This window comes from Ziziphus jujuba, chromosome 12 (genome assembly GCF_031755915.1).
Source record: "Ziziphus jujuba cultivar Dongzao chromosome 12, ASM3175591v1".
Taxonomy (NCBI): Eukaryota; Viridiplantae; Streptophyta; class Magnoliopsida; order Rosales; family Rhamnaceae; genus Ziziphus; species Ziziphus jujuba.
Window position 1 is genome coordinate 1,828,862 of NC_083390.1, and position 21,934 is coordinate 1,850,795.

The window sequence follows — 21,934 nt, forward strand, 5'->3', positions numbered from 1 at the left end:
GGAAGGAAAGCTAATTTTTATTTGACTGACAAGCCTAAAACAAATAATCCATAGCTTCATGCAAACTTTTGTTTTTACGTTAAAGTGGAAGAATTTTTTTTTTTTTTTAAGATTAAATTTGGTAGATTCAAATTTAAAATTATTATTTTAAAAAACAATAATTTTATCAACGAATTATGATAATTCACGAAAAAAATAAAAATAAAAATAAAAATAAAAGCTATGACTGTCATTCGCAAAATTGTCTATGCAATTTCAAAATAAAACATATTAATTATCAAATTTTCGTATATGAATGACTTGTTAGATCTTATTGTAAAAAATTTAAATAATAAAAAGAATGACTTGTTGAAAGCAAAATAAATAAAATAAAATAAAACAATAAAATGACGAAGCGGGTAGTCATAGAGCATTTATTTAGGAGAATTAGTCAAAAAAAAAAAAAAAGCGAAAAAAAAAAGAATGACTTGTTAGACGTGTCAGCAGTTTAAGGGTATGGAATGCAGTTGGAGTTCAAGGTTCCAAGATTGGGCCAAACTAGTCCAAATAAGATTTTTGTTAGGGGTATTTGGTCCGATACCCACCAAAATGAGAGGTTAAGGATATTTATCCCTTTTTTCTTCAGTTTTTTTTATCTACCTTTTATTTCCTATTTCACCCTTAATAAACTAAAAAATTCCTTTATTTTCTTTTCCTTCTTCCCGAAAGCCATGCCTGCACCTTTGCTTTTCCATTTTTCCTTCTTCTTCAAGAAAATCCACACACAATCCTATTGAAAAGAAAAAAATTCCTGCTCCACCTCTGCTTTCCTTTCCTCCGTGAAAAAGCATCCCACAACTCTCCATGAAAAAACATTGCAAATCCTATCCAAATTCCATAGAATTGAATTTTTATAGGTAAAATAAAAATATAGCCATAGAAATCTAACAAACAAACAAGAAAAAAAACAAAAAAAAAAAAGGAAAGAAAGAAATAAAGGAAAAAAAATAGTCTTCTAAGCCCACTTGGGGCCTGACGCTGCCATCGGCGAAAGGTTATTGGACGTGGTGGTGCTGGCGGCAGGAGAGCTAAATAGTGATTTCGGTAGACTTTTTTTTTCCAATTAATTTAGAAATCTACCTCCGATTGGAGGGTAAAAATTTAGAAAATCTTTGTGCTCCGTTCAAGTTAGGGGAAAAATACCAAACCCTTTTATTAATTTTTTTTTCCTTCTCTTTTGATATTTCATAAAGATAATCTGGAAATATTAGAAAATGAAAGGACAAAATAAAAAAATTTAAAACGGAAGGGCTGAATATACTTGGAATCCTTCAAGAAAGGGTATTGGGCCAAATTCTCCTTTTTGTTAGGCAGTTAAATATCTTGAAGTCCAAATAGTATATTGGGCCAGACTTAGGCTTTGGAATTTTTATTGGGCCATTTCCGTAATTTGCCTCATTTTCCCTTCGCTGATTCTGGAAACCCCAACAATTAATTAACAATAATATCATATTAAAACAAAATCCTAAAGATAATTAAATTTATTACATCCCCCTCTCCGCTTCTTCCTCCACCTAATTTTTGTCTCCCAAAAAGTTATAAACTGTCTTCCTTTCCTTATCCACTCTCGCATTTCCCTCAACTCTCTCTCTCTCTCTCTCTCTCTCTCTCTTCGTCGTTTCTGTAATGGCAAGATCTCTTTCCCAAACCCTAACCCTAACCCGCCATATCTCTCCCAAATTGTCTTCACCTTCTTCTTCCTCCTCATCCTCTCGCTTCCTCGCTCTCCGAACCCAATCAAACCTGCCCTCATCCAACAACGACCTCACCGACCTCACCGACTCTTCTTCTTCTTCTTCCTCCTCCGATCCCCTTTTGCGTAAGCTTGAGGACGCTATCCACCGCATCATCGTACGCCGATCCGCACCTGATTGGCTCCCGTTTCTTCCCGGTTATTCTTACTGGGTCCCACCTCCTCGGTCTCGTAATTACGGTCTTAACCAATTGGTCGAGAAGTTGGCCAATCCGCTGTCTGAGGAGGAGTCAATGTCCACCACCACCGTTCGAGGCTGGCCTTCTTCTTCCTATTTTATTCAAGGTATTTTTATATTGGATCGCTGCATTTTGTTTAAAGTTTGATTTGAATAGTGGTTTTTTCTGGGTTTGTGCTTAATATTGATGGGGGTATTTGATTTGGGTTTGCTGGAAGAAAGTGTTTTAGATGATAAAAATATGGTCTTGGATGTTTTGATCAATTCGTAAGAATCCGGAATTCCAGGATAAAGGAATGAAATTTTTGTTATTTACAGGATTTAACTTTCCATTTGCCGGTTGTGTAGGACTTTTTTTTTTTTTTTTTTAATCATTCAGAGTTTATTGAGAGCTCTAATACGAAGCAATTTTTGCATTGGCCATATTATTTATTTTCCTAATAATGCTTAAATGGAATTTTCATTTTAGATGATGAATTAATTCCATTTAAACAAGGTGCGGATAGCATTTATGGGCCTTGACAGTTTTGTTGAAATATTCCAGGATCTTTGACAGAATTATCTCAATGCTCGTTTAGATGTTGCTTACATCCTTTCTTTCTCTATTCTTTGTAGGTGCATCTCCCCATCAGATGGAGGCAGCAGATGAAAAATCTAAGAACTTGTCTCAGTCAGAGGATGACGAAGGATGAACAATTGTTTTTCTTCCCAAATTTGGCATCTTGGTGAGTTTTCTTGAGTAGCATGTATGATATAACAATTAGATTAGTTGCTGGTTAAAAATTATAATGGGATAAGTGATCTAATATGGCAGTGTTCGAGTATAATCATTAAAATGACTCCCATATAACAACAGCTACTGAAGGTGTGTGTAATTGCATCTGTCAAAGACTTGATGGTTTTTTTTATTTTTTTTCCTCTGATAGTTTGTACCTCGGTCCAGATTTTGATGTAAGGCTGCGGGAATTTGAACCTTTTTGCCTTTGTTGTAAAAGATATTAAATTATTACTATAGTTTAAGGTAATGCAGATTTTCTTTGCTTGTCTAAGAAGCAATTAATTAGAGTTGAGAATGAGTTACGTACTGCAACTGGTGCTCTGGGTGACACAATCAGTATGAGATGTAAGCCTGTGAGGAGGTTCTATGCTGAAGGCACCTTTGGCCAGCATTTCTATATGGTCTGAACGTTCTTAAGAATATCTGAAAGTCCTTGTTCTTCAATTGATTATTTTATGAATTCTATAAATCTTTAGAGGTTGCCGAATGTTAGTCTTGGATGAGGAGAGTTGTTGCTTATGGTGGTTGGTGGAATATGATTTGGCTTTTAGTATAGGTGGAATAGGTTGCTCATTTGACATGTTGTTGAGGGTGAAGACAGAACAGGGGTATGTGGTCAATAGAGGTGGCTTTATTTAATTGAATTCTTGCATTAAACTAAAGCAGCTTTGCTTCAACGTTTGACGTCTATGGAATTTTTTATTTGGTATTAGAGACTGGTTCAATTATGCGAAACTGGATTTTTGTTTCTTGAGGTTTCCAGGAAAATTTAAAGAAGTTCCTCTGTTTAAATCTGATTGAGTTGCAATCAACTTTTTATGCTATTTATGATAGAAATCTTTTTATGGTTGAATCTTAAACAAAGTTGCTTTAATGCCATTAATAGCTTAGCAACTGAATGTGCAGGCTCATCCAGACATGTAAATTTTATGTAGAAGGATAAAAGAAGATGGACTTTCAACAATACATTTTCTATGGGGGAGCGGTACAGATGCAACCTGATCAGTAGAGCATAATGATTTCCTTCCAAATGTTTACTCTCCTAAAAAAGATTAATATCGTACCGTTCCTTAAGTATTTTAAAAAAAGAATAACTCAGATATGATGTATGTTATTTATACACTTCCTTGCATGGTTAATTATATCTAGTCTGATCTCAGTCGATTTTCTAGCACTCTCTTTGTATATTTGTACATATGTGTTTGTGATAATCAAGGTGACGATTTTGTTCTGAATCTTGTATCAATTTATTACAATTTTGAATTTTGATAATGTTTTGAAAGGAGCGCTTAAAGAAAAGAAAATTGGCTTGGATTAGTTTTTTTAACTTACTCTTAGAGGAAAAAATGACAAGCGACCATGTTATGAAGCATTTATAAGAATAGACTCCTTAGACTAAAGAATTTATATGCCCTTAATGTATGTTTTAATGTAATTTATATGGAGATTGTAATGCTGGTGAATATATATTGCAAGATTTATTATACACCGACCAAATTTATATTTGGGCATATACCTCGGCATAGAGGTTGGAAGTTAGATGACTGCTAACTGGGAGGAGAGGAGAACTGCCATTGGAATGGGATGGAAAATTGTGTATTGGTCCTGTATTAGTTGCAATTGCAACTTAACTATTTTCGTTTTTTTAAATGGTACATCAGCTCCCTATGTTACCTCCATTAGAAAGACCATCAGTCATTATGTAGGGTGGTTTCCAAAATTCGTCATATATAGCCTCCTCGTTGTACATACTAGTTAAAAACGGCCTAAAAAACCCAGAAAGACCTATATATTAACCACTACTCTAATTCGACAAACATGCATTACTGATGCTAGCTGCTACTTCCCAAATCCCACGTTCAAACAGTCTTACATTTGGGAAACTAATACATACATACAATAGAGGAGGACTTTACCAGTGAATTGCCGGAAAATATTCTGGTGAGTATATCGTTTCTGTTGCTGGTAAAGGATGCAGTGGTTACCTCTGTCCTTTTCCGTTGATGGCAATACGTCTGGACGTGTACTAGTAATCATGAGTTCAAAGGACAGGAATACTTGATAAAGAATAGGAAGAAGGATTGTATTTATTATCGGGAATTGGACGAACAAAAGTTCATAAAACGGGGTGAATAATGTGATTGATCAACAAAAATACAAGGGTGGTCATCAAATTACTGATCGATTAAGTATTTATTTCAATCTCGATGATAGCTCTGCATCTTCCATTGATATATGGGTAAAGTTCGTAACGGGAAACAAAGGGCCTAAGTTTTCACATTGGAGTTTCCACAATATGGTAGCGTTGGTAGATTGACACCCAGCTACACCCAACATAACTTTTGGTTTAGCTCGCTCAAAGTCCTCCGTTCTACATGTGTTGATATGACTCAAAGAGGTTTTTCCACTACTTATTTAGTTGTTCGGTACTTGAACCATTAGAAGTGTATGGCTCATCAACCATGGTCAATCTAAAGGTAGCAGGACCATCGCTTGCATTGAAGCATTTAGTGTTGCAAAATTGTGAAGACATGCATTGAGGGCATTGAAATCTGTGATGCTGAAAACCTCGTTTCATTTTATTGTTGTTGCTACAATCCCAATTCAATATTTGGTTATGAGGAATGTGCCTATGCCTGTAGACGTATACCTGCCTTAAAAACGTAGCTACTAATGTCTTCAGCATACTTTGATGCTGTCTCTAGCAACTACAGTTTCTCCAATTATACAGCTAAGTGTATTGCTTCAATTTTTATTTATTTTTCACTTAATTTTAATGTTTTAACTTTTCCATATCTTAAATTTTAATCAAGACTACGTGGAAATGTTGTTAAATTAATTCCTTTCATTAAGGCGTTTCCTAATATGCAGAAGCTTGTGCTGAAGGTGGTTTTGTTACATGGTAGATTTTTTTTTTTTTTTAATTTAATTTTTTATTTTTATTTTTTTGGGTTAAGATTTTATTCTTTTGATTTGATTGGTTTCAGATTCATTAACGGTGTCTTATATTGATTTTGTTCTTGTCCACACTCATACGGTGTTGTTGGCCTTTTATCCACACTCTATCAAATTTGGATAGAAAATCTTTGATTTGTAGAATATTTATTCAAAACGGCAAACTATTTGATGTGAAGACAAATTATTATTCAAAATTTACAGTACCAAACTTTAGACTGTTATGTGACTACATTTACAAAATATTGACTTTAATATATTGTTAGTAGTCGGTTCAATTTCCATTGTGCATTGATTAAGCTGATTTGGAGGATGGTCAATGTTTTTAGCCACTTCGAAATTTCGTGGATTTTACGGAGTTTTTGGAGATTTATCTCCACTTTCTCTGTCTTTGTAAACGGTTCGAGGAAAATGGCAAGAGACCATGTTATAATTATAAAGCATGTGAAACAAAAAATTTCTTCAACCATTAAAATTTATATGCCCCTGATATATATATATATATATATATATATTTAAAAGATTTCTTCAACCATTAAAATTTATATGCCCCTGATATATATATATATATATATATTTAATTTATCTATATATTGTACTGTTGATTATATATTACAAAATTAGTTTAAAAGTATCAAATTTATGTTTTGATTATTACGTTATTGGGAAAAAAGAAATTATTTGTTATTGTTGTTAGCTTCTTTTTACTTTCTAGTTAACAATAAACAGGGAAAAAAAGACAGTTAAATTCTCCTTTAATTAATTAAACAAGGGAAAAAAATATGTAACATTCCTTAATAAAGCAGAGTCTTTGACATTCATATTAAAAGAGAATAATTAGACTGTAAAATTTCTTAATCTACATAAATATTGCATTGCACAGGTTTAAGCTATTAGTTATTTTAGGTAAGTTTAATGATGGAAAATTATTATTTATTTTTTTAATAACGCAGCAAAACATTCAATATAAGCCAACAAAAGACTAACGCTAAAATATTTCAACTTGGATCATTGACTTAATATATATATATATATATGTGTGTGTGTGTGTGTGTGTGTGTGTGTGTGTGTGTGTGTGTGTGTATGTATGTATGTATAGAATGTCTTAAAATAAGTTTTATGCATTTGATTTTCTTTTTCCCCAAGTTATGTGTATTAATACTTAATTTTTTTATTTTTTATTTTTAAATCTTATCTTTTGGATCGATATCAATATCATAATCTTATGCTAGAAATAATTACCAATTACCATAAATAAATAAATAATAAAATGAAAAATGAAAATACAGTGAGGGCTTCCTCTTCAAAGTTGCAAAGTTTCAACCTTGGGAGAGACGACGAAGGTATACAAATGGAGGATTATATCAGCGAATTACCACAAGAAATTCAGGTGAAGATATTGTCACTGTTGCCGCCCGGAAGGGATGCAATAGTCACCAGTGTACTTTCCAAGCGATGGCGGTACCTCTGGACTCGTGTCTGCAATCTCAACTTCGATGGATACCGTTACATGATGAACAGGAAGATCAAGGGCACGTACAAGTCAGATTCGGAAGCACCCAAATTCATAAAGTGGGTGAATAGTATAATTGACCACCACAATGGTCAAATTGATAGCTTTAGTGTTTATTTCGATCTAGATCACCGCTCAACATCTTCAATAGATAAATGGGTAAAATTTGCAATGGGAAAAATCGGATCGCTTCGAAGTTTCGCATTGGAATTTCCAGAACTGGGTGGGTTTCGAAGATCCTCACCCTGCTACTATCTTCACAGGCGAGTCTTCGATTCCCAAGAAAATGTTTCTTTTAATTCTCTCAAAGTGCTCCGCTTTAATTGTGTGGATCTGAACGACGAGGTTTTCCATTTCCTCTTGCATAATTGTTCGGCTCTTGAACGGTTTGAAGTGCGTGGCTCATCAGAAATGGTCAATCTAAGTGTTACAGGTCCATCGCTTGCATTGAAGCATTTAGAGTTGCAAAATTGTGAAAATGTTGAGAGGATTGAAATCTGTGATACTCAAAACCTTGTTTCATTTTATTGCTGCTGTGACAATCCCGATACAATACTGGTCATTAGGGACGTTCCAATGCTTGCAGAAGTATATTTCCATTGTTCTCGCTATAGAGATGTAGTAGGTAGTGTCTTTACTACACTTTCAGACTGTCTCTGGCAGCTACAGATTCTCCAACTAAATATTTCCCATCAGGTTAGTGTATACTGTATGCAGAGATTTTCTGTATTTTATTATTATTATTATTATTATTATTATTATCATCATCATTTTGTGCCTTTAACTTTTGGATTTTGAACTTGGGTTTGATCATCAGGACTATGTGGAGAATCGTGTATATAACACCTTAACAAATCTTAAGCAGCTGAATTTGGTGCTTAATGGATGTGATAATTACAATCTTCTTAAATTAATTCCTTTCATCAAGGCATTTCCCCGCATGCGGAAACTTGAGCTTAAGGTGAATTTTTCTTACTTGGTAGATTCCCTTTTTTTTTTCCTTTTTAAAGATTCTGTTTGATTGGTGTCAAATTCCTTAAATCTGCATCCAACAATACTTATTTGGTTAATTTCCAAGTTTGCACTGTATATTAACCTTTTTGGGGTGTTATTTGGAGAGAGTCCATATTTGGTTAGTTTTCTGTACGACTATGTTTCACATGTTCTTTGCCTTTGCAGCTTGATTATTTAGTGATGAAATAACCATATTGCTTTCATCCTAGTGGTAGTGACTTTGATTCTATTAATTTTTGGTTAATGAAATCTTTAAATGGGATATCCACTCAAAAGGGGGCAGTATATGTAGACCAAAACCAAATTTTGTATACAAAATAATGTTTGATTACATGTATTTGAATCTAAATATTAACTGATTAAGAGGCCTGTAATCACTTAAAAGCACACTCACTGTTTTGATATTAAATCTTGTTCGAATTACCTAGAGTTCAAATTTAGGTTGTTCATGCTTAACTTGGATCTTTTTTCATTTTGAACTTGGTAAGTGACTAGGGATGAGTAGGAATTGAAATTTTGTAACCTTGATTCCATTTTTTTAAAAAATTTTTAATTTCTAAACAGAACAGGGGACTCATGTAAGAAATCTTCGACATTCAAAGTAACCAACTTTTTGATGTAAAGGCGAATTATTATTCAAAATCTAGATTACCAAACTTTACATTGTTATACAGTTGGTACAGTTTCTATTCTGCATTGATATAAGCTCATTTAGCAGGGGACAATGTTGGAAGATTTATTTTTACTTCGTATGTCTTTCATACACGTTTGTGTTGATTACTGGTGTTCTTTTGGTTGCATGACAACAAAGAGGGTTTTTTTTTTTTTTTTTTGTGTTTATTATTATTATTTTTTAATGTAGCTTTTATCCTGGACCGGTTTAAGATCCCAAGAATGGCACAAGTCTATGAAACCTAAAGAATGTCCTCATCAAAACCTCAAGGAAGTGGAAGTACTTGGCTATACGGGTCGTACAAGTGATGTTGAACTAATCACATACTTTATTGAGAATGCAAATTTGCTTGAGAAAATCGCTATAAAGTCTTTCCAGTTCATGGAATACCGCACTTGTCAACCGCCTCTAACCAAAAAAGAGGAAGCAATGAGAAGAAACCATGCTATGAAGCATTTGAAAGGAAAGGTTCCTTCAACTGTAGAATTTATATGCCCTTAGTGTTGGTTATATATTGAAAAATTACTTATACATTACCAAATTTTGGATTATATTTTGGTTATAATTAAAGAATGTTGTTATAGAGTGACTGCTATTCTGACAAGGAAGAACATAAGCTCAATCACTTTCTTATTAATTTTTCACAAAGTTTATGAAAATTATATATTCATTAACAAGTAATAACAAAGCAGTGGCTAGTGCATTCATTTATTTGTTTTTGCCTCAAACACAATCAACAAGTAACTAAGCAAATACAATGCAACAACCTCAATTAAGTTAACTGTATTTGAGCTGGACTCTATTCAGAGGAAAGACAGTAGAATGAAGGAAAAGCTAATGTTGTTACAAAGTGACTGCTGTTCTGACAAGGAAGAGCGATCGCTTTCTTATTAATTTTTCACAAAGTTTATGAAAATTATATCTTAATTAACAAGACAAAGTATGGTAGAATGAAGGAAAAGGTGTATATATATATATATATATATCTGGAACAAGTGCTTTATAATATATATGCTGCTTTTTGTTGTGGAGTTTGAACAAAACCCAACATTCCTTAAAAACAAGCACTCTTAGTGTGGTTTAGATAGGTTAAAAACAAGCAGCTCTTAATGTGGTTTAGATAGGGAAGGGTTGTGTTGATGAGTTAAAAGCATAGTGGTGTGGCCTTATTCCCCTTGCACGTAAGGATACATTTAAATCGCATATTGTTCCATTAAAAAAAAAAAATGAAAGAAAGAAATGGCATATTGTCAAGTAATTTTGTTTTCTTTTTCATATCATAATTTACACTTAAAAGAATGTTGTTATAAAATGGCTAGTATTTGATAAGGTCTAGAGCATAAGCTCAATCACTTTCTTGTTAATTTCACAAATTTTAACAAAGTAACGGTTACAACATTCATTTATTTGTTTCTTCCACAAACACAATCAGAATAAAGTAATAAATTATCAGCAAATGCATATGTTAAAAAAAAAAAACACAGTAAAATTAACAAGTAACTGAATAAAGTAATAAATTATCAGCAAATGCAAATGTTAAAAAAAAGCACAGTAACCGATTACTAAAAACAGTCTTCAATGCAAATAACTCATTTGTCAGATCAGCCTTGTTGAATTTCATATAAATCCTTACCCAGTCCATCACTAAAATCACAAGACTTGCATAGAACGCATAGAAGTTAAAAGTTTCAAAACTTGCCTAATACCAACCATGTCAAGTAAATCTCAGGCACTGCTAGTAGCATTGACATGGATGGTCATGTTGGTCCAAACAGGGCTAGCTCAGCTGCCACCGCCACCATCACAACCGGATTCTGTCCTAGGCATTCCAGGGCTATTCCCTCCAGGGACGCCAAAAGAAGTGTTACAGTGCTGGTCATCTCTCACAGACACTCGAGGGTGTGTGGTGGCCATATTTAGCTCTATTTTGAGTCTGAATTTTGGAAATATTGGGCAAGCTTGTTGCGAGTCATTTGTTAAAATCAGCAGCGACTGCTGGCCTAAAATGTTCCCTCTGAATCCTTTATTTGCTCCACTGCTTAACAGCACTTGTGCTGCTCTCATTGGAAAGTAGGTCATGTCCACTGCCATGGAGAGGAGTTGGCTAAAACCAATGCCAGCAAACTAAACATTTACATGGCCATTGCTAGTAGTAACACCTTTCTTTCTTTCCTTTTTTTTTTTTTTTTTTTTTGGTATCTTTGGGGGTTTTGAGAGTCATAATGTCCCTGTTTTAATAAAATATACTGAATTTCTTGTTCTGTTTCCTTTCTCTATCTCATTATAGCTTCATGGATTGGACAAGCTAGAATTATTATGTTGGAATTTTTATTTTGAAATAAATATATATTGCTTTACAATTAAGAGGAAAGAATTGACTTTATAAAATAAAAAAGGTGTATAATAATTGATGTGAATGAAAAGTGAAAAGAAAGAACCTAACCATCTAGTACCTTTTCTTTGAACTCTAAAATATAGTTGTTCTTGTATTCAGTATCAATTATTTAACAGAAATGGACACCTGTAATGTTCTCTATAAATGGCTAGGTGGTGAAATTAAAATGGCAAAACTGATTTGTTTATTAGGATGAACACCTATTGCTACATCAGACATGAAAAGCAAATAGAGTGGGGAAATTCAGCAACCAAAGAAACCGGTCATGGTGGAAGGAAATCTAGAACCACATTTCTAAAGAAGGCAATGGAGTTGCCCACAAGCTACTTAAATTTACCCTTGCACTTGGCCAAACATACAGCTTAAGGAGGGCCTGCCAGGCTTATGACTGTAATGGAAATAGGACATTGATTCTTCTAATAACCAGTTTCAATAAAATAAAAAAAAATGTAAATTTCAAAAGATATATTCTTTTGAAACTTCTTTTTTTTTTTCCTCCATAATTTAAATAGCAGTAATAATGTTAAGTTACTAGAAAAGGGCAAAAGAAAAAAAAAAATGAATGAAATGTGTAAACCTTCTTCATCTAATTGAAAACTTTACCAAACATTTGGAAAATCTCCAGTCTGTTTCACCCTCGTTCTTCTACTATAAATCTCAACTCCCATTGCCTGAAAATTTTATCAACAATCACCAAAGGCCTCAGCTTCATCCGTATAAAATTCACCATTACATTACTAAACATGTTAAAAAAAAGCTTTACTTTTATGTTCATCACCATGCCAAAAAAAAAAAACTCGACTTTTATGTTCATCACTAATAGCAGCAACATGTACCGCCATGGTATTCCAACTAGGGCAAACCCAACTTCCATTGCTAACCTCTATCGGACTCATCCCTGGTCTACCCCAGCTGGTAAACCTTGGTGACATAACCAAGCGTTTGTCATCAGTGAAGGACATACAAGGCTGTCTAATGGGACTCCATACATCTGTTTCTACTGTTCAGTTTGCAGACACGATTGGCTCAGCTTGTAGCAAGGCTTTCCTTGCAATAGATGGGTATTGCATGTCTAAACTTTTTACTTTAAACCCTTTATTTCCCCCATTGCTTAAGAGCTATTGCTCAATCTAATGCAACAAGTCCAGGGACTTCACCTCCAGCTCCCTTACCTGATCGGTAAGGGCAGTAGTAGCAGGTAGTTATAGGACAGCAAACATGAAATTATGGTTTTCCTGTTACACATTGCCGTACAGATTTTTATTTTTCTTACTTTTATTTATTTATTTTGTTATCCAGATGAGAAAGTATACATGTGCTTTTGTGTTTTTAAGTGTTTTGTGCTTAAATAATTGCAAGGTTGTTGAATCTCATTATCAATTATTCTGTTTCTTTCTCTTCCTTTAAATGAACAATCTAATCTTTATGCCTCTTTTACAAATAAAAAATAATTAAGGAAACAAAATAAAGAAGAAAATAAGAAATTTAAACCATCTTTTCCCATATACCAGAATCTAAATTCGTGTTCTTTTCAATTTGAAATCTATATGGATTTAATAGTATGTACAAAACCCAAAGATACATAAAAAATATGATTTTCTACTGAATCAACATAGTTTCGTGGAAAATGTCTCATAGTAATGTTGTGACAAAGGACAAAACTCCACAACACCAATAAATCAAAAATACATTTAACAACACATTGGAGAAAACATACACTTGATGACGATAAAATGTATATTTCCGGTTTCAGGTTTTGAGTCGATATTTGACTGCAAAGCAGAAAAATATGTGGAGAATTGCAAAGACTAACTTCAACCGGGCCTTAATTCATGCAGATTAATTAATAGAGGCCTAACATTGTCAGCTCTTTGACATGATCAGGGTCGAGTTCAGGCACGTTCTTATCTTCACGATCTTCTACAACATATTCCTGAAATCATAAATTTTTCTTGTCAATTTGTTGAGAGGTACAATAAGGATCCAAAAGCTTTGAAACAAACTAGAACACTTGGAGATCTAATATTGAGCCAGAGACACTAAGCAGGAGATCTAATATTGAGTCAGAGACACTAAGCAGAAAAGTAAGTAAAACAATCTTTGAAGGAACAAGGCAGAGTAATTAAGCTCATCGGTTCATTATTTGAAATAAACTTGATAAGAAGTATCACTCGATAAAGAAGAAAATAAACTGTACATAAATGATTCAAGTAAAATCATAAACCTTAAGCATAAGATAATAGAAAAAAAGAGCTATGTTTGAGATGCCAAACCTTTGTTAGTTCTTGTTTGGCAAGAACATGATAATGGCGTTCAGTGATCCTCTGTCCACATATTATGGCTATGAAGAAACCATAGAGCAAACCCACCAAAACAACAGCTAAAACTGAAATCATGAAAACAGATAGAATCATATTAGGATATAGTACAATCATCAGTTGGTAAACTAAGTTCCGACAATGCTACTAGACACATATTCTCTGATAATCTATAATTCGTAGGGCACTTCATTCATAAAAGTTTATTGTTCTGAACACCTAAGAATTATAGCAATTTGGAAGCAAAGGCACTTGGAGTTGTGAGCATAAGTATGTGTTCTTGTATCTAAATATTTTGAAATTGACTTGGTCTGTGCTAAATACAAGACAATCATCTTCAAGAATTACATGGACCATTGAGTTTTCCAAGGGTGGTAGAAAGGAAAACAGATTATGACTCTGCAAATTTCGAATAAAACATGTATTTACATATGAACAAACATATCTATAGAGACATAAGTTACATATATATATATATATAGAGAGAGAGAGAGAGAGAGAGAAAGAGAGTTGAGAAAAAAGGAGGGTGTGTGCATACTAGCCATAGTATAGAACCCATAAGGATGTTCTTCATAACCAAACATTTCCCGCAGTTCCTCTCCATAAAATTTATACACCAGCACCCCTAAGAATGCCACAATCTGTTGAAATCACACTACAAGAGTTCTCATGAAAATCATTTAACAAGGAATTCTATGTACAAGTCAATCAACATATTGTCCCAACACACTCCTAATATACGAATACACCAAATGAGTTGTCATCATACCAGCTGAACAATAATGAAAATGAATGCATAATCCCTAGCAACAAGGAACCGAAATTTCCATCTCAACCACCCACGGTCAGGGGGCACATTTGCACGTAATACGAATACCGCCCTGCATTCTGTACAGTGAGCAAAAGCAAAGCCCTCCTGAGACAGTGAAGAAAGGATAATCATTACCAACCATACATATTAGTAGAGATCATATAATTAACTATTTCAGATCCAAAATTGAATGCATATTATCAGAAGGAACACAATTACAAATTACAAAAAGACAGCTCTGTAAAACATCTGAATTCTAGTCATGAAAAAGGTAAAATTATAAAACAAATATCCACCTTCGTTGATCTCCAATTATCAAGACATGATCTATGAACATACTTCTGGGTGCCTTTGCAGTTGCAAGGAGCAATCAAGTCTTCTCCTGGAAGTAAAACATAGGCCACGGATCATGAGATTAGTAGAATTCCTAGCCAGCACAACAGAGACAATTAACAAGGTATTAATTCATAGTTACATGTCACCTCAAGTTTAGTACATGCATCCACATCATATTTAATTTTTGTTATTGTTATTTTTTGGGAGTGGCGTTATATTTCCAAAATAATTTCACCAATCTAAATGGTGTTAGTAAAACTAAAGATTGAAAAAAAAAAAATAAAAAAAATACCAAGTACAATAGGAAGTAAGGACCTCCAATCTCAAGGCATATACGGCATTGCAGCTGCTCTGTAGTCACCAGGCGAGAGTTTTCGTCGACATGGATATCTTCTAAATCTACTTCATGAATAACAGCATGATCCCCTCCCGAAGACGTAATTTCAAATGATGAAGACGATTCTATAGATCTTTGTGATAAGTCAGATTGACATAAGATGGGCTCACATTCTGATATATCTTCTTTATCAAGATCATTTGATACTAACTGCATTTCGAAGAATGTCGAGTCAGGAATAAACTGTGAATGTCATTGCCAGAGCTATAATACCTATCGAACATTTCAATGGGGACTAGGGAACCTGCAAGGTGGAGACAAGCTACATCACTTAGACAATGGAAGCAACATTGCTCTTTACATTTCAAGTCTTGGAAGGTGGTTTTTATGCTAATTAAACCATATAATGATACAACACTTATTTGAAAAGAGGGAATATCGAGAGACAAACTTAATCCCAAGTCCCACAGCCTTTCAAGCACAACACTCAAACCCAACGCTAAGCAAGTTGCATTCGATGAATCTTGGGATTCCAAGGACTAACAAAAACAAGATAAGATATTGAGTTGACCTGAATCTAGAGAATGTCATATTTATGGAACAAGATAAGATGTTGATCATGTCAATGCTTGATTTCCACTAAAACCTCATAACCCGAATTTCTAACACCAAGTTGGAAATTTTGTAATATAAATCCACACACAAAGAAAATTGACAATACTAACCCAATAAAAATCAAATTTTTATCCATCATCTCAAAATATTTGCTTCCTTCTACCATCTTAAATACCTCGATTTCAGCACTGATTTCGACTTTGCTAATCAAATTAATATGTAAAATTTCCACCACCCAGGAAAAATAAATAAATAAATAAATAAGAGAGAGAGAGAGAGAGATAGGAATTCATACAGGTCATAAAAAATTCTTGAAACTAATTTTTTCCCCGACATGCCCAACAATCGAGCACAAGCAAGAAACAATATTTGGCGCGTAATCTAATCCAAGAACAAACCTTTAAGATAGAGAGAAAAAAAAAAAAAAATTTCTAGCTAAAGATTAAAAATTTGCGAAATTAATCGATAGCTGACCTGGTATTTAGCAACCTTCGAAGATCGTCATGATGGGATTCAAACAATGTAGGCATAGATAAGGTTGAATCGATAGCTTTTTTTTTTTTTTTTTTTTTTTTTTTTCCTCCTAATCGGTGTGAACGAGGCAAAAAGAGTCTAAGAAAATTTTGGGAATTTAATAAATATCTTATTTTATTTTTATTAATTTTTAAAGCTTTTTGTATATTTATTTATTTTCGGAATTAGGATGAAACTACGGACCTGGTAGAAGAAATAAAGAACAAACAGATTTTATTGGTCCACGTAACAATTCCAACTGGACTTTCCTTTTTATTTTTATTTTCTTTGGATTAAAAATCTGATATTTATAATATTCTAAATAGAAGTAGAGGTATTTATTTCTCTCTCCACAATTTTCAGTCTTCAATACTGGGCAAGATCGACTTTTTGCGCGCTCTCTCTCTCTCTCTCGCTGCAACCTGCGACAAACACTGCAAAACGACGACGTTTCCGGAGGCCTGGGGAGCTTGAAGCTTTGGCGGTGTCTTTAATCTTCTATCAATTCGTCTTCAACCGTAAGACTCAGTCTCTTAACCAGTTTACCGTAACTGTATTGCATTTTTTTTTTCTTTTTTTTCTTACCGTAACTGTATTGCATTTGTTTTTTTTTTTTTTTTGATTCTCTCCCCATTTGGATGGCGTTAAAAAATCAGTGCTTTTGGCCTTCTGTATGCATGAATTTTTTTTCTCTGTTGAATTTTTGAGGTATATACGAAATTTGGCAGTGGAAGCATAAAATATTCTTTTTAATCGCAAAAATTGTAGAAAAATATATATATTTTTTTTGGTCGTTTGAATAGAAAGAGTTTATCTTTATGGATTTGGGAATTTGGTTAAATTTTTAGCTTGATTTGCTGATTTGGGTTTTGTAGTCATGGAAGAGCAATTCATACTGAGGGTTCCACCATCTGTTGCTGAGCGTATTGATCGCTTTCTTAGTGAGAATGCTTCTTCTTCTGAGGACAAGTCTTTGGATTTATCTTTTTCAGGTGAGAATCTGCTTTTTGTTTGGGTAGAAAATGTGATTTTGAATTTGAGCACCCTGAAGATCTTTACAGTGAAATAAATAAGCTTTCTATATTATTAAGTCTTAATTAGTAAGCTTGCGATGTATTCAATAAAGGGTAATTGTCTCCTTTGTCTTTTGTACCGTTGGTTTTCTTTGATGTCAGATTAGTTTAATGCCTGGCTGTGTTACTTGGAAGCCAGTCTGTAGGTATTATAAATGTGTATGTGTCCCTCGTGTATGGTGTATGGTGTATGGTTCTAGGTTTAGTGATATATAGACATGTGAGTCTTTGCCTTTGTTGGTATGTTGGCAGTTCTAATCAATGTTTTGGAAAACCCTATTGACATAAAAAACTCCCATGAGCAAATTCTAAATTTTACATTGTATGTGGTAAATGTAAGTAAAGGTTTTATACCATTGGAAAAATTTGCCAATTCTATGGCCAATGGTGAGAAAGATATAACAATTTACATCTTTGATTTTCCAGTTAATTTCTTTGTGGCCAAACAATCCTCTTATAAACTTGAGTTATTTTTCAGAGGATGGGAGGACTGGAAATTTTGTTATTGGTAATGACAGTTTCCCGGCATCTCTCTTGGATCTTCCCTGTGTTGTGGAGTCATTCAAAACTTATGACGATAGTGTGTTAATCAAGTCGGCTGATATCGGTCAGGTAGGTTGTGGATATTAGATATCAAAATTGCTGAAGACATGGCTGTTCCTTTATATGGCAGTTTATATTAACTGTTGGGCCTTTGAACAGATGATTATGGTTAGAGAACCAGGTGATGCTGCTCCAGATGCAGTTGAGTACAGGCATGGTCTCACCCCTCCTATGAGGGATGCACGAAAGAGGAGATTCCGCAGGGAGCCAGATCTAAATGTATTATGCCTTGTTACTCCGGAAAATTTTTGTTAAATTATGTACATTTTTATTTTACTTGAGAAGGAAAGAACAAATTTCCATTTTCCTCCCACCACAATTGTTAATAGAATTTTTTTGCCATCTTAGCTAATCGATATTTTGGGAGGATGGGTTATAGAATTTAATTTGTGGTAGTTCTTATTGTTTTCTATTGGATGTTGCTGTGATGCATTGTTTTGCTTCAGTTTCTTCTTGCTTGAATCTTTGAGCTGATTGCAGTTATGTTAATTTTGCAGCCTGAGCTTGTGCGGCGTGTTGAGGAAGATCTTCTGAACATTTCTGCTGGTGGAACAGCTGAGAATATTGATATCCTTCCATTTACATGTCTTGGATTTTATTTTTACTGTTTCTTGTTGTTCCTCCTTATGGTTAGAGTTTCTACGGTGAGAGAGTGTTGTCTAAAAATGGTTCATCATTTCACGTAAAAACTGCAAATGGATATACTGTCCTATAAATTGAGCTATTTGCAAAGGGAACTTAAATCTAGTTAGTTTTTTGGATGCAATCAGATTTATTCAGGGAAAGCATTTCTGCAAATCTATAAATTGAACATTCCTTGACAGAGTGATTTACATGTTGAAGCAGCTGAGCAAGAGAAAGATGGGGATGCAAATGCTGGTAATGCAAGTAAAAGGCCTGCACCCACACCTGAAACAAAACCTAACGTGCCAGAGTCTGGTACAAATGCCGGGGAGCCTGACAGAAGTGATTCTGATGAATCTGATGATTCAGTTTGACACAGCTCCTCTTGTCGATTATGATGATTTATGTAATTGAAAGGAACTTTGTACCTGTTTCGGCCATCTGATAATATTACTCTGGTAAAAATATTTAAGCCTCATACATGTCTGTGTTTGAATAATTATGTTACGATAGGAAATTGACACCGGTAAAGAAGCTTGATTGAATTTTCCTTTTGTGGAATGATGGAATTTTTGAGTCCAAGAATTTTGTTAATGTCTTTTATATAATTCACTTGTAATGGATACGATTAATTATGTCTAAAAAAAATGGTGAAACAACAGAAAAGAGACCAACCCAAAAAAACAAAAGAAAAGAAAAAGGTTAAATTTTCTGGGGTTGAAACTTAGTATACATGTTAGAGGTAAGTGTTGCTCAAGAAATCATCTCGGAGGTGAAGCCTATCAGTGCCTGTTGAGTGTGGCTGATACTACACCGCATTTTGTATTTCATTCCAAAAGAAGAAGAATTAAGTGGATCTGGTACTGGTACTGTTACTGCTACAGCAATTGAGGCATCTTTGTATAAACCAGTCTAACCTGTTTTCAAATACAGATTGTAATTAAACAAGCACTTAACATGAAAGCCATATCTTCGCAGTTATTTTTGTTTTTACCAATTTTAATTTCTACAAAGAAAACTAAATGAGGCCTGAAAATAAAATAAAATTATAAAAAGAGAGAACCTTCTTTGATAAACATGTAGAGTTGGTTAGTTCGATTTGAAACTTTAATGCCCACCAGTCAGCAAGTTCATGGGCAGGTTCAATTCTCTTTTGGTGTATGTTGTAAGGCTTTGACTGATTGGTGGTTGCTTTCGACGAGCAAAAAGGGCTAGGGTTATGTTGTCTATGGGTATCTAGAGAGAGGGACTTCAAAGTTGTTAAAACCTACCAGTCAAAAGCATCCCAAAACTCATCTCTCTCTCTCTCTCTCTCTCTCTCTCTATACAAGATTATTAGCAAAGCAAATAAGACTTCATTAATTAATCTTTAAACCTAGATCCAATGTAGGCTAATACAACATACCAATACCAATATGTTCAACTTAGATTGTAAAGAAATGAGAAATTTTCAAACTAAATACAAAATGGGTCATGGAAATTTGAAAGAATGTATCAACCAGCTCAAGACAAAGCAGTTCCAAAATTTGTAGTTCTAAAATTCTATGAAATGGGATACAAAGTTATTGGTTAAGAAACTGTAAAATATGAATCTAATGCCATTTTAAAATTGGAATTAGTTAGAAGAGCTTACAAATCTACAAGGCATGAACTCTTGGACTCCAAATGGTCAGGCCGTCTACCATCCAATGAAAATGCTGATGGCACTTTAGGACTAGACAACTTATTATCATGATGGTGAAGAAGAGGGAGATTCTCAGCCGAGGAGTGGCTTGAAGGAGGCAGCGAGAAGGGCGGTGAAGGAGACGGAGATGGGGAGAAGGCGTAGTTTGTGTTGCCAGGGCCTACACTGATGGGAAGTGGAGAAGGAGGTGTTGGAGGAGATGATGTTGGAGAGGAGTTGTCATCTTTTGTGTATTCCATTGCAGCTAAAATGGACCTAATTTTACTCTGTGATTCATACCCTTTTGGAAAAAAAATGGAAAATAGTTTGTGTTTGTATTAAGGAGTAGATGTCTTTGGCATAGGACTGACTTTCCCGGGATTTTGTGTTTTGAGTTTTAGGTATAACCTAACGGTCATGAGCCAACATGTTTCAGCTGCTCATTCCTCTCCTTGGCTGTGTGGCTTTTCTTTTCTTTTTTTCTTTTTCTTTTTTTTTTAAATTTTTTTTATAAATTTTTTTTATTTTATATTTTAAATCTTGGCTTTGGGGCATTTGATTTGGCATAATCACTTCTTTTTTCAATTGATAATTTGACATGGGATTTTATTTTGTTTTTCAATACTAATCATTATTTATTTATGGTTAACTCAGAAATATTGTTGTGTTTCCTTCAAAATATTGGAGTAGATTTTTTTCTTTTTATTTATTTATTTTGGATAGATAGAGAAAGAAGGTTAGAAGGGGAGTGGAAGAAAGAAGTTTTCTCCTTAAAACAAACTCTCTCGATTAAACGTTTGTAGTTAAATTAATATTTCTAAAAGGACAAAAAGATTGAACTTCTTCCTTATACTAAAATTGACCAATATAAAAAGATCTAAATTCACTTGGTTAATTAAATTGCTTAGTATTTTAATCAAGAATTGTAAAAATTAAAGTTAAATCAAAAGCATAATTTGTTGGCAGGATACAATAACATAACAAATGGGGGAGAGGATTGATGCCACATATATTGATATTATTTTATAATTTATTTTGACAAATGTTTGAATGAAAAGAAATATAAATATGGATATAATATTTGAGTAGAAAATAATATAAATATTTATAAGTTTTGATGTTTAGAAAAGATAATAAATCATTTTAAATTTTATTATTAGATCATGAAATTTGTTGATTGCATTTTATAAATTCGAATAATAAAATATTAAAGGTCGAATATGGAAATTGGACTTTTTTTTTAACAAACGTCATTATCCAAGTGTGTCTAATTGGACCCATCTTGGGCTTTATTAGTTGTTTAACTTGGTTGGGCATTGAGAGGCCCATTTCCATATCTCTTCTGGGCTGGGCTACAGCATCAGCTTCATTGTTCGAAGACCATAGCCGAACCCAAATGGCAGCTTCAAAACAGGACGTGGCATATGTTTCACACAAGAATTCATTCAAATTTCCATTCTCTTATAAAATATTATCCTGCATTTAATCATGATTTTTCAGCCATAAAAATAGAAGGAATAATTAAATTAATTTAAAAATGTTCAAAAGGGTAAAGAAGACTCCTTATAGCCACGGCTAAGTAGGGCAATAGATGAACCAGGAAATGCCACATAAGAAAATAACAAAATTATTAGTAAATATAAGTGGAAGAGAAATGTTGGAAGGTGTAGAGAAAAACTAAAGAGAAAAATGGGAACATGGTGATAAAGTAGAGAAGTATGGATGCAAGAGCCCTGTTTAGTT

General features: G+C 33.7%; 6 protein-coding genes across 10 annotated transcripts; 4 read left to right on the plus strand and 2 right to left on the minus strand.

The window, feature by feature from the left end:
* The first annotated feature begins 1,523 nt into the window (after positions 1 to 1,523).
* LOC107428128 (uncharacterized) lies at positions 1,524 to 3,983 on the plus strand. Of its 2 annotated transcripts, none has more exons than XM_048462154.2 (3): positions 1,524 to 2,077; positions 2,586 to 2,695; positions 2,785 to 3,745. In XM_048462154.2, exons 1-2 carry the CDS (start codon positions 1,666 to 1,668, stop codon positions 2,660 to 2,662), a joined length of 489 nt encoding a protein of 162 aa, XP_048318111.1. In that variant the 5' UTR covers positions 1,524 to 1,665; the 3' UTR covers positions 2,663 to 2,695; positions 2,785 to 3,745. The 2 variants fall into 2 exon arrangements, with proteins under 2 accessions (XP_048318111.1, XP_015894082.1); XM_016038596.4 differs by having other exon boundaries at positions 1,527 to 2,077; positions 3,655 to 3,983.
* Positions 3,984 to 6,816: 2,833 nt separating this feature from the next.
* On the plus strand, positions 6,817 to 9,486 carry LOC107428136 (FBD-associated F-box protein At4g10400). Of its 2 annotated transcripts, none has more exons than XM_048462151.2 (3): positions 6,817 to 7,912; positions 8,034 to 8,177; positions 9,116 to 9,285. In XM_048462151.2, the coding sequence occupies exons 1-3, from the start codon at positions 6,974 to 6,976 to the stop codon at positions 9,146 to 9,148; spliced, it is 1,116 nt and encodes a 371-aa protein (XP_048318108.2). In that variant the 5' UTR covers positions 6,817 to 6,973; the 3' UTR covers positions 9,149 to 9,285. The 2 variants fall into 2 exon arrangements, with proteins under 2 accessions (XP_048318108.2, XP_015894091.2); XM_016038605.4 differs by having other exon boundaries at positions 6,820 to 7,912; positions 9,093 to 9,486.
* A 645-nt stretch (positions 9,487 to 10,131) lies between these two features.
* On the plus strand, positions 10,132 to 12,984 carry LOC112490084 (uncharacterized). The gene is made up of 2 exons (XM_060813497.1): positions 10,132 to 10,975; positions 12,056 to 12,984. Exons 1-2 carry the CDS (start codon positions 10,615 to 10,617, stop codon positions 12,430 to 12,432), a joined length of 738 nt encoding a protein of 245 aa, XP_060669480.1. The 5' UTR covers positions 10,132 to 10,614; the 3' UTR covers positions 12,433 to 12,984.
* Positions 12,776 to 16,345, minus strand: LOC125418328 (uncharacterized). 2 transcript variants are annotated; one of them, XM_048462153.2, is made up of 8 exons: positions 16,190 to 16,315; positions 16,011 to 16,096; positions 15,079 to 15,404; positions 14,724 to 14,809; positions 14,386 to 14,532; positions 14,155 to 14,257; positions 13,572 to 13,684; positions 12,776 to 13,231 (listed from the first exon to the last, which is right to left on the minus strand). In XM_048462153.2, exons 3-8 carry the CDS (start codon positions 15,314 to 15,316, stop codon positions 13,142 to 13,144), a joined length of 777 nt encoding a protein of 258 aa, XP_048318110.1. In that variant the 5' UTR covers positions 15,317 to 15,404; positions 16,011 to 16,096; positions 16,190 to 16,315; the 3' UTR covers positions 12,776 to 13,141. The 2 variants fall into 2 exon arrangements, with proteins under 2 accessions (XP_048318110.1, XP_048318109.1); XM_048462152.2 differs by lacking the exon at positions 16,011 to 16,096 and having other exon boundaries at positions 16,190 to 16,345.
* Positions 16,346 to 16,559: 214 nt separating this feature from the next.
* On the plus strand, positions 16,560 to 19,113 carry LOC125418120 (transcription initiation factor TFIID subunit 7). 2 transcript variants are annotated; one of them, XM_048463173.2, is made up of 6 exons: positions 16,560 to 16,746; positions 17,104 to 17,220; positions 17,780 to 17,913; positions 18,004 to 18,123; positions 18,402 to 18,471; positions 18,739 to 19,113. In XM_048463173.2, exons 2-6 carry the CDS (start codon positions 17,106 to 17,108, stop codon positions 18,900 to 18,902), a joined length of 603 nt encoding a protein of 200 aa, XP_048319130.1. In that variant the 5' UTR covers positions 16,560 to 16,746; positions 17,104 to 17,105; the 3' UTR covers positions 18,903 to 19,113. The 2 variants fall into 2 exon arrangements, with proteins under 2 accessions (XP_048319130.1, XP_060669347.1); XM_060813364.1 differs by lacking the exon at positions 16,560 to 16,746 and adding an exon at positions 16,912 to 16,936.
* LOC107428133 (uncharacterized) lies at positions 19,056 to 20,560 on the minus strand. The gene is made up of 2 exons (XM_016038602.4): positions 20,162 to 20,560; positions 19,056 to 19,445 (listed from the first exon to the last, which is right to left on the minus strand). Exons 1-2 carry the CDS (start codon positions 20,449 to 20,451, stop codon positions 19,376 to 19,378), a joined length of 360 nt encoding a protein of 119 aa, XP_015894088.1. The 5' UTR covers positions 20,452 to 20,560; the 3' UTR covers positions 19,056 to 19,375.
* Between the last annotated feature and the right edge of the window lie 1,374 nt (positions 20,561 to 21,934).